The sequence below is a fragment of the Sylvia atricapilla genome, chromosome 5 (assembly GCF_009819655.1).
Source record: "Sylvia atricapilla isolate bSylAtr1 chromosome 5, bSylAtr1.pri, whole genome shotgun sequence".
Taxonomy (NCBI): Eukaryota; Metazoa; Chordata; class Aves; order Passeriformes; family Sylviidae; genus Sylvia; species Sylvia atricapilla.
Genome location: NC_089144.1, coordinates 40,182,746 through 40,194,795, shown reverse-complemented (window position 1 = coordinate 40,194,795; position 12,050 = coordinate 40,182,746). Strand labels below are relative to the sequence as shown.

Below are 12,050 nucleotides of genomic sequence, written 5' to 3'. Positions count from 1 at the left end.
TACAATAATCAAATATGATAGCTATCACATCCTTTTGGCTAGATTTAGTGAGTATAAATATGAAAAAATGCTTTCAGGGGCCTTTTTGAAAATATCCACCAAAGTCTAATTGCAATAGAGTATAGAAGAATCTCAAATGTGATAGGTTGTATTGTACTTATTCTATACAGTTCTCCCATACATAAAATAATCAAGATTACTCATTAAATTAGAACCACTAAAAAAACCCAGAGTGCTGTTACAGTAACACAAAGGAATACACAGGGTATTAGTTATCAATGCTTTATTATTGAACAAAATTGAAATCCTTTTATCTGGCACATAAACAATTATTTCTACAAAAAGGAAAGCCTACAAATCTGATAATTTATACAAATAACAGTTTTTCAAAAAATAAAATTTTAATTTAGTAAACTTGTCTTGTGCTCTTTTTTTTTTTTTTTTTTTAGCACTGTCTGCAATAATCCACCACAAATCCCTGAGCAGAGAGACATATTTTAAACATGTTTTAAATTTATCCCAAAAGAAGAAACTTATCAAGCCCAGACCTGTATTAAAAAATGTATTCAGGGACATTCTTGGTAAATTTATGGTAGTCCTTTTTCTTTTCCTTTTCTTTTGATTTTTTTTTAAAGAAACAAACAAAACCAGTTAACAATGCAAGTATGACACCGTATCACAGGAGTGCTCCCCTCTTCCCCCTTTTGTGCAATGAATAAAAATTAAAGAACAAGAATAAGTACAAGTTGAAGGAGAAAAATAACCTGGTGAATGCTTAAGACCAAGAAGCCATCGAAGTTGGATGGCTGTTAAGCAAATAAAGCTGCAGGATACCACAGTTCTATACCAAGCTCAGTTAGTTACTATCTATTTCTATATCATTTCCCAGAAAGTCAGCAAAGCAGGAGAATAAGTTCAAGCTACCATTGTATTCTAACACTGGTTTCAACGATCAAGTAGAAATCCAAATTTTGATCCTTCAATTTTGCTTTTCCAGCAGGAACATTATTTGAGAAACACTTGACACACTCCACAAAACCAAACAATCTTGCCCCTCTGCCCCTTCTGGAGGGCCAGTTGTAAACTTAACAACTTACAGCATTTTAGTGAGCAAGAGGAAAGAAAAGGAAGCACACATAACTAGTTTTTCTACTATACTGACTTTGAAACAGCTATTCCCCAATCTATTTCAATACAGATTTAAAATCCAAGTGTAAGGGTAGAATGACCAAGAAGGTAGAGTGTAACTCAAGTGCTCTCTTTCCCATTCGGTACATACACTAACCACAAAACAAATGCAAGTAAAACCAAATAAAGAAATAGCAACACTTAGAGACTGTTGTGTTAATGGCAAGTAACATTGCTGCAGTCAAGTAATAAATAAATAAATACAGCAAAGTGTTCTTCTCTACATTTTTGTTGGAATGGTGCTCAACAGTTAAAAAGGAATACATAAACTAAAAACCCCAACCCCCTTCTCAGTAATAAAGAGTTTTTAAAAGAAGATCCTGAAGAAGCTTCAGTTCAAGGTGCTCTACCACTTTAACATTTCATCTATCATTAAGAAAGGAATACTGAAGCAGATACCAAAGGGCCATTAAATGAAATAGTAAATTTTCTTACAAGCAATAATACTTATTCCAAAGAAAGAAAGCAGTTAACAAATGACCTGGGAAAAAAATTACTAAAGCTTCATACACTTCGATTTAAAATAAATTATTTTTACATTTGAAATCTGAAGACTGAAACAGTAATGAGGCTAAATTGTTCTGAAACAGAAATAAATTGAACCTCACCAAAAGCATATTTAAATATTTGACTGCTCTGATGCTAGCATGTGTCAGAATACAAACAGAATGCTAATATTTGGTTAGAATCTGAATAGGTTTGTTTAAAACACCAACAATATGAAAAGTAACTGGCAACTACCATTACTGATTCCTCTTAATCTACACTATTTTAAGCATGATCAAATTGAGCCCCTTCAGTTATCTGCTAGCCTCAACAATGCATAACATTCCCTTTTCTCTGAATTGCTCATGAAGTATCATTTTAGCCTACCCAAGCGCTAATATTTCCAAATTTAATTTTAATTAGTAATTGCAAAAATACCATATGCAGAGTCCAATTTAAAGTTGGACTTATTTGATAGCAAAATAAAGAGAGTCAAACACATTATTCTATAATACCGATTATTTTTTTCTAAGAGGACAGCCTGACCACACTGATTTGGTGTCAGGGCAAACATCCCTCTTGCCTGTATTACTAAATCCCACCTCTGGTCTTTTTTTACCAGCCTCCATACTACATCTGATGTAGAATACAGACAGCTCCTGAGGTAATTCTGTCTACCTCAAACAAATTTGACTGTGTATCTCAAGAAAACTGCACTATAAGTTAACAAGCTGAAGTAACAGACATCTTCTCAGTAAACAACTTGCAATGCTGTCATCTAATACTGTGACAGGTTTGGAAAAAAATGGGCCATATAAGTTGTGAAATCAGCCAGCAAGTGGTTCAAAAGTGAGATACAGCAGCATTAAGACAAACTGCAAACACATTGGATTTAGTACACATTTTAATGAGTTACAGTATCAGCAAAATACTTTAACCTACTATTACCACTTTAACTCCCATATGGCTGAGTGTATACTGCATCATTTTCCCTTCATATTTCTGTGACAGTATACATTTCAAGTACCCACCCAAAAGTAAGCAATATGGGATTTGCAATTATTTATCAAATATACCGAAACAACTTCTCTCACATGCCATTGTTCCAAATATTTTTGTTGTGTAAGAAGTTTTCATGAATCCCTCAAAGTCTCCCTTTTTCTAATTTTCTAGCAGAATAGCTTCTCCTAGCAGCAATTAGGACCTCCAATCCTTGCAGTCAAGTCCAGCAAGTTCTCTGACCTGACAACTGTGTGGAAGTTCTAGTTCTTGGATTTAATCACTTTAAGAAAAGAAGTTCAGGGTTTTCCATCATCATGTTTTGGATGTTTTCAAACCTTGTTTCTCCATGATATTCCACAATTTGCGAAGATTGGACTGGGTGATGACATCATCAGGTTTAAGTTGCAGAGCAAGGAGGTAGTTTTCTTCAGCCTCTTTTAGTTTGCCATTCAGATGGAGAATAGCTCCAAGATTCATTAGGGCAGCTGGATACTGGTAGCAATAATAAAAAAAGAAGGAGGAATATTACAAATACTTTCAATTTTTCTTTTTAGACAATCTTATTCCACTTAAATTACTCCCTTATGTTTGCCAGTTTTCCATGGAAGCAATGTAATAATTTAAGCAAATACAGTTAACAAGAAAAAGTTTCTGAACAGCTGCTGCGTAGTTTGTGCTTTAAACAGGTCAAGCTCTGGCACCTACAGACATAAGGCTTCTCTCTTTAATGAGAAAACACAGAACTCAAAAAGCTTTAAATGTGGTAATGTTGGCATAACAGAGGTTCCAAGAGAAAATTAAAGTAATCCAAGAGTGAATTAGCTACAAGAATTTAATTTTAATTAAATGCATTGTTAATAGAGTTTATAATCACTGGGAATAGTTAACACATTGGAACTTAGCCGCTTCTTCTCTTTGTCTTAATTGTAACTGGTAGAAAATCCCAGATTCTAAGGATGTTCAGAGATTCTAGGATATCCATTTAGATTAAGGTTGTGGCAATTACTTCTTAATGAATGACTGAATAAAATTAACAATGGTGGAAAAATGCTATTTTAATAAGAAAAATGTTAAACTTTTTGTAACAAATCAATTTAAAAGCTTACATTACTAATTTTTTTTTTCATGTTTAGCTAAGACAAAATGCTTAGCTTGTTTTTATTTTTTTCATCTCTAGGTTACTCCATTATGAAATAATAGGTTATTCATGATAATAACATGGCTGGTCACTGGAGTTAAGAAATATCACAAGGACAGAAAAGCACATTTATGAAGCTGAAGAGTCTAACCTATCTTTTGGCAAGCACCAAAAGGTATCACATCCTTGTGAGAACACAGTAAAGGCATTTGTCAAACCAGTACTTTGCATTTTAAAAAAAATGGGAAAAAAATAGCACACAGAGCTCACTATGGTTCTCACCCTCAGGTCAGTCTGTTTCAATGAGCTTTAGAAAAACTCACTTTCAAAGTCAGAGTTTTGCCTCAGAGGATAAGTGTTTCAAGCCACCAATCATCAGTGTTTTGCTCAAAATAATATTAAAAATGTGAAGCCACATGGCATTTCATGTTCAGACTACTGTGAGCGTGTGTTGGTATGATTTAGGAGCTCTCCAGCGACAATAACTTAAGGAAAACAGTTAGACACTGGAGCAGGTTGCCCAGAGAAGCTGTGGAAGTGTTTATGGCCAGGTTTGATGTGGTTTTGAGCAGTCTGGTCTAGGTGTCCCTGCTCATGGCAGGAAGGTTGGAACTGATGATGCTCAAGGTCCCTTCCAACCCAAACCATTTGATGATTGTATGAAAATGTGTTAGGCAATAGGCAATAAAATATGTACCACAGTTGGTCTCCCAGACTGATCATTATGATGAAGAAGACTTACCTTTGTTCCAAATCTCTTCACTACAAAGTTAAACTCATTACTCTTACCCTTTTTAATCAAGCTTCAGTAAGATCCCTATAATTTTTTTATGTCTAAAACCTAAAATTTGTGGTGGAAATGTTGTTCAGATAATTCCAATGTCCTCATACTATATATTTATACTTTTTCAGCTTTCTTCTTGCTTCTTTCAACCTATAAATTTACGCATCACAAAAGCTCAGAAAGAACTGTGATACATCAAACCTTCAGAACAAATGGCTTACAGAGTTTCAAAATCAAACAAAACAAAATTGGTTCAGCTCTCCTTATTGTAAACATCACAATACTAATGAAGAGGAATCTGAAGATATAATTTTTAGATTTACTTTTTCTTGCCTTACCCTGACAGATTTTTTTCCACCTTCCTCAAGTGAGTTACTTCATTTTACTGCAGATCAAACAAACAAAAAATGCCAGCTGGGTTTTATATAATTTTATCAGTTAAATATTCGTCAAAAGAAGGGAAAGTAGGCCCCTGAAACATAATCTATGCTATGAGTAACTCATACTGGCAGCCATATTTTCATAACTCTACCTTTGAAGTGCCAGTCTTGCATACTGCTTCGTAATGAAATAATATACTCCTTAATTACAGATGTTCTGGGTGCTAACTGATGTTACTAAAGTCAATAACAGGAAAATCAGCTCCCAAGTACATTGATGACAGTCTAAATAGCCCAATATCTAATTTATTTTTAGACTTCATATTGTTTGAGAGAATTTTCTCAGATCGTGACTAGGAATGTCCATTCCCTCTAGTCATGCTATTTCTTTGTTTAATGAGAGTTCATGAAAGAAAGAGCTTTCTTAAAGGTATTGACAGAGAGCTGTCCTCTCACTTGAATTATAACTGTGAGTGTTTGCACCGAGACAAAGCTTACAATGGATAAGGACTAAAAAAAACTTAAAAACTAGAAAAACTCATATAAATAAGACACATGTTTAAATGTGCTCAGGGCTAATTCTACAGATTCACGAAACTTACTGTGCAGGAAATAACTCAGTTGCCTCATATGGCTTCCAGAATTCCTCTCCATTTCCTCCATACCCTCCTGAAAATATGGTGTATGTATGGGGCTAATCAAGAACATCATATATGTAAGACTATGTGCCTAGCTAAGAGATACTTCTACCATCATGTCTTTAATTTGATACATCATTTCACAAGAGCAAGCAACAAAAAATAAATAAAATGAACAAACTGCATGCATTTTAACTGAATTTTTTCAACTTCTGCACATCATTTCGGACTTCCTGGAGGCCTAACAAATTCTAAGCCATTAACATTCTACACAAAGGTATCCACAGAAAATGTGAACTGATAAATCATTTCAGGTAGTACTGAAAGTTCATTCCAGCTCCTTTAAATTTCAAATATGAAAGTATGTGAGATTTTGGAAAGACTGCCCTAACTTCCTAGGATATCAGTCAACCCAATATCAATGGTTCATTGTAAAAGACACAAGAATTTTGCATGTCTGCAAGATTCTACATCAGTGCCATTGCTCTCTGGCATCTATAAAGGATGGTCAGAGGATAAGAGAGCAAGAGACATTTGCAGTAGTTTTTCTTCACACAGACTGTCTTTTATTAAAGACAGCTGATAAAACTTTTCAGTATGTTAACAAAGGCAGTCAGCAGCTACCACTGCAATAACATGGGACTTGTAGCACTGTATAACAAATGACACCACCTACTACTTCAGAGACTTGAAAGGAGAAACAGGCCTGCCTTCATTTCCTTCTGGAGACAGATGCTTTACATCAAAAATAGCTGACTGGCATTTCTATTGAGGTTATAAATGCTGTCTTTTATGGTCTATTTGGAATTATTCCCATTATTAGCATTTTATCGTGGTGTGCTTGTTTCCTTAGTGGTTTTTTGGAGGCAGTGAGGGAAGGTGCTCGTGGAGAGGAGTGGAAAGGAATAACAAAATAGTTAATGAATAATGAAATAACACAAGGCAAGCATTTAGTTGCCTTAGGTGGTTTTGGTTTACATTGATGACAATTTTTTCAAATTTTCCCTTGAGTACCAAAATAAAGGGAGAGCACTGGGCCATGCAAAAATCTTATCAAAAAGTCCTCTCTAAAATTAGAGAACTGTAGAATCTTCAAATAATTCAAAATCATTCTGAGTAGTATTTCAGGATTACACTACTGTAACAATATACAGTATTGGACCCACAAACAGAATCAATCTTAATGACACAGAAGATGTACTGCCCCCTTGTTTGTCATCTTTGGCTCCACATACAGCAAATGCCATAGCAGAAGTACAATCCCAAAAACAAAGACAATTTTATTCCTACAGGGTCAAAGAAGTTACAGAGAGAGAAACAAATACACAAACACTTAATCTAGCACAAATATACCTTTTGCATGGCAGAGAAGTATGGACAAAGAACAGTCCAAACACAAGCAAAGAAATCTGAAATTGTTTTCCTCAAAGCTCTGCTTACAGATGACCTTCTCTGCTCAACACCACAAAGATCAGGGCAGTAGATTTTGAGATGAAAGTGAATTTTGTTGGTGCTGGGGTACTTCTTAGGAAATTATGGCAATTTTTACTCCAGTAGAACCACAAGTACAAGATGCTTCTCAATCACCCATTTTAAAAAGTCATTGAAAAGATGTTGCCAAAATCCATCTTGCTCTTAAGGAATTACTGCCCTGTCTGATACTGTAGATGTTTCAAAACAACCCCAGGACTGTTGAATGAATACTGTAATAAGTGTGGCAAACCTACCAGAAACACAGAGGCTGTGTATTGTTTTAAAAAAGTGCAATTAAGAACACTTATTCTTTCAAGGATTCTTTTGAGTTAAAGAAGGACACAAAACTTCAATCACAAATAAATATTTCATGCTAGCACTTCTACTGCAAAAGGGGGAGAATTCAGGTATTTCTCTTTGAAAACTCTAGACACATAGGTGGTACAATGACTGAGTAGTCAAACAGCAAAGTATTAGCTGCAAAATGGCTCACTGGGCATGAGAGAAAATCATGGTGGACTGCTGCATCTGATCAGTGGCCACTAAGTAATATGCAGTCATGCCCTTTTTTATCCTCCTACAGGGATGGCAAGAATTTTCTCTTAAACTTTTGTTACTGGTGGAAGGAAAAACAGGGGAGGAACAGGCTGAGATGATTGCTGCCAACTGCATCTTGCTCTCCAACTGTAATACATTGACAACACTGTAATTCACCAGTGGCACATGGAAGCAGACCTTGTTATCAGAGTGATCTGAAGTTCTCAGATAAATCAAGCAGCAGTTATGGAGAGAGACTCACGTTTCTACCTGGTTCTCTACACTATAAGTCTTCTAAAGAACTGCAGTTTGCATATGCTGTGTCTGGTATTTTGTCTCAAGCAGTACATGAACCGCAACTAAGACACTGATCTCCAGTAAGCTGGCTAAGACAACAAAAGTCAGTTGTCTAGGTACTGATAATTCGGTACAAAAAATATTCTGGATCAAGATGACAGGATGTATTGCAAAGTAGTATGGATCAGACAGAATAAAAAAGCTGAAATTCAAAGGTGAAAGGGATTTCCTGTGTCATCAAACCAGACAGCAAAACATTCAGTTCTGCTGGAAAACAAATAAACAAAAAAATCAGCATCTTTGCAAGCTCTTAAAATGGAAAAATGCTCTACAACTTTTCCTCTACAATAGCTAAGTACATCACTTAAATTTCAATTTTGCTTACAAACGATTTTAGGAAGTATGCTTTTATGTCAACAACAGCTTTCAGTTTAGACAGTTAAGAGGGGAAATGAAGAAGAAAACATTTACCCTGCCAGCATTAATTTGAACACAGAGCACAGTTTCCACTGTTGTATTAGTCAGAAATGGACCTAAACATCTCTGCTGCAAATGGAACCTGTGTCCCTATCTAATTACCTTAAGAATGAATAACATAAATTGATATATAAATATAAAAATCAGTAAGCCAAGGGGGGAAGTGGATCCTTGGATTCAGTCATCATCTTTAAGAGTATGTTCTTAACACCAAATACAGAATAACCTTATCTATTATTTACTAACATGTCATTATACGAAAAGAGATCTCATTCATTGTTCACCAACCAAACAAATTACGGATTTCCAGGGAAGATGAACACCCTGCAAGAAAAAAAAGACCTCTAAAGAAATAATAACTAACTAACTAACTAACTAAATAGATAGATAGATTTTAAGAAGTAAATAGGAATTAAATGGTTTCTGTTGAACACTATACAGTCTCAGGTTAGGACAATACATTATGCTACTAAGGCAGAACACCAAAATGAGTTAATACCTGGTCACCTTAACAGCTGATGATACTACAAAAACATTAGGCCATACATTTTATTTTTAGCTTTTTTATTCTTCTATACTTGGATACTCTCATCTGGATACCTAAAGCAGATGGCACTTTAACCCAGGTGGTGAAAGGAGGATACATATGAAAATTGTTTGTATGCATCTAACCTTGTGTATTTTGAAACACAGGAGACTCTCCTATCTCAAATTGTAAACCACATGATGCGTACATTTAAAGCCAGAAATTAAAAAGTGAAGGAAGCATTTCTCACCATTTTTTTCCTCTTTGTATTTCCTATTTCTTCCTGTTTACTATTTAACAGACGTGGGAGTTTTCATTCACAAGTGTACCATGAAATTATTCAGTTTGTTTCTGGATTGAGACATCAGTATCATTAAGGAAACCCACAGCTGTGAGTCAGGGAAGAGTTCTAGACTCAGCACAGGAAAGAAGCATCAGGAGATCTACTTTGTTTCTCAAATTACCATATCAGTAGGGGACATTTTACTATCAATGATCTCCAGCCAGTGAAGATTTATTTTTCCTCAACACCTTGTTAATCTCAACCCTCCAAGACTGCTCAGTGTATTATAAACATAGTTACCCAAAACAAAGCAACGTATATGGATCCATGTTACCTCTTGATGCTGAAAAGCTATCTACCATTGGCCTTTGTGTAAGTTCAGAGTAGGTCAGTTTACAGATTGGCAAGTTAACAAAAGCATGGGTTATAACTGTTAAAGGCTATGGACCCCAACAGCTGAAAACATCCCACAGAAATGTACTTACACTTGTAATTTCTGTCTAACTTCTGACACTTTTTCTCAATGGTTATGCATCAGTTGCTTTGGTTTACACTTAAGAAGTCTCCTAGTAATCACTCAGTTTATATAGAAACTGTCAGGGACATTTTTAGATAAAGTACTTGTATTACCATAACAAAAGCTAAAGAGGAACATACGTTATGAGCATTTCATACTATGGTTGTATATATATATATATAAAAAGGTAACATTTTCCAGACCTCAAAGTGTTTCTAATTAAACTGCTTTCCAGCTTAAATGTTGTCATCAGTATACGATAGGATAATCTTGTTCAGTTTTACTTGCACTTTAGGATTCCATTTAAAACAAAAAAAATCAAATTACTTGACTTTTGTTTATAGAAACCCAACTGTGCTCTAATGTCTGCAATTTGATGATTTTAATATATAGTTACAATTATATTATAAAACACTTAACAACTTATTTACCTTATCCAACACAAATATGCTGCATACTAAGTAGGAAGTCTATACATCAAGAAAATGAAAAGCTTGGTGAACAGAAATGTCATCTGTACTATCACAATGAGAAATAGAAATTGCTCAAAATCTTTCACTAACAGAATCTTGTCCTATTAAGACAAAGTAAGTTTATTAAAATTAAAATCAGTTTGTGAGTAAATGTATTTTTGCCTGCATTTCCTTTCTAAACCTTGGAATACAGAAAAGCAAAGGGCTTTGTGCCATTGCCTAAAGACAAAGCCCATTTTTAATTTAAAAGAAATGTAAAATGTTAAAAAAAATGTAATGTACTTCACCCCAGCAGCTCACACGCAGGGCTGATTAGAATAGCTGTCCACATTAACACAATCAAAACTGGCTAATCTTCAGAGAAAACGCTAATGTACAGATCATCAGAGTTTTTAATCACAATTATACTCACACTATTTAACTAAGTTCTAGTTAGGAGAATCTCAGTATAATGAGATTTCCAATACTTTGACTCAAATGTTCAGTTAAACATTAGATTTCCAACAAGCCTTTGCACCTTTGGCTGACAACTGAATTAAATGCTTGGAAACTAGATTAATGTTGGTGTGACTGTATGTTTTCCCAAACTATTTAGGTATTTGTAGTTATAAGGTATTGCTTTCAGGCACATTGTGTAAACCATTATGCACCTTGACATACATGCTCTAATCACAAAGAACAATAATCTTGATACTTTTTTTAAATCTTCCATCGTGCACAATCATTATTAAGACAGCCCACAGACAAAGTGGGCATTACAGAAAAGAAAACACTAGGAAATTCTCAGGCATTGCGTATTTTTTTCTTTCCTGTTGTCCGTTTTCATCTGGCTCCTATCACTTCCATGCTTTTACCTAATGCAATAAGGTTATGCCCAAACTTGTCTTGCGTTTGATTTCTACACACAGAATTATGAGAGCAGCTGAGAAGAGGGGTCCTTTGCAAAATGCTGAATTACAGTGTTCTGTGTAATTCATAAAAATTAATACATTACTTTTTGGCAGCCAGTAACTTGCAGGTGTTCCCTGTGCAGTATTTAGCAATTAAATGCACAGTACATATTAAAATTATTAACTTTCACAATAAGTGCATGGATTTAATTTTTTATTCTTACAGCTTAAAGATTTCAGGGCTGCAGTTTCTAAAATTTTGATTGCTAATATAAAGACCTCTGGGCACTAATTGCTCACTAGGCTTTTACAAGGTTGTGACTTCTAAAAAAATAAAATTACTTGCAGCTAGGATAGCCTTATTTACCACATCTAAACAGTGACACATGTGTTTACAGTAATTAGTGTCAATAATAGCAAGGCATGTTCAGTGGTAGATTTACACTTTCTAGATTTACACTCTGAAAGTCTGCACTTGATGCAGAATATGTTGACAAATGTTTTCTGTATTTGTCAAACTAAGCTTTTAAGAAATGGACACATGAAGCAACAATTTCAACAATATTTTCCTTTTTTAAAAGCATTAAATTAATTACGCCTAAAGGCACAAGAGGACAACTAATAAATGCAGGACTAGCACCAAGAAATCAAAGTTCAACTCCTGCCTCTGAAATTCAGTGTTAGAAATTACTCAGTGAAACTAGATGCTTGCTCCAAACTGGACCAGAAAAAGCCCTCTATGGCTGGAGCAAAGTATAATCCAGAGCCAATAGAATGCTAAGCAATTTTGTACTTGATGACTCAGGTTATTTTGTCTCAATTTTTACTACACCTATCACTCATCCTATATCAACACCACAGGATCCCACAGAAATTAACTTTGGATTCTACCAGTGAACTTTGTGTTCAAGCTCATTTTTCCACCCAAACCAAAAAGTTTGTCTCCTGTGCAATTTCCATA

General features: G+C 34.8%; 1 protein-coding gene across 1 annotated transcript in view; it reads right to left on the bottom strand.

The window, feature by feature from the left end:
• Nucleotides 1-268: 268 nt before the first annotated feature.
• TMTC2 (transmembrane O-mannosyltransferase targeting cadherins 2) overlaps nt 269-12,050 on the bottom strand; it is a 235,644-nt gene continuing 223,862 nt past the window's right edge. Inside the window, 1 exon segment of the mRNA XM_066319235.1 lies at nt 269-3,168. Coding sequence (XP_066175332.1) covers nt 2,989-3,168 — 180 coding nt within the window. The 3' untranslated portion in view covers nt 269-2,988.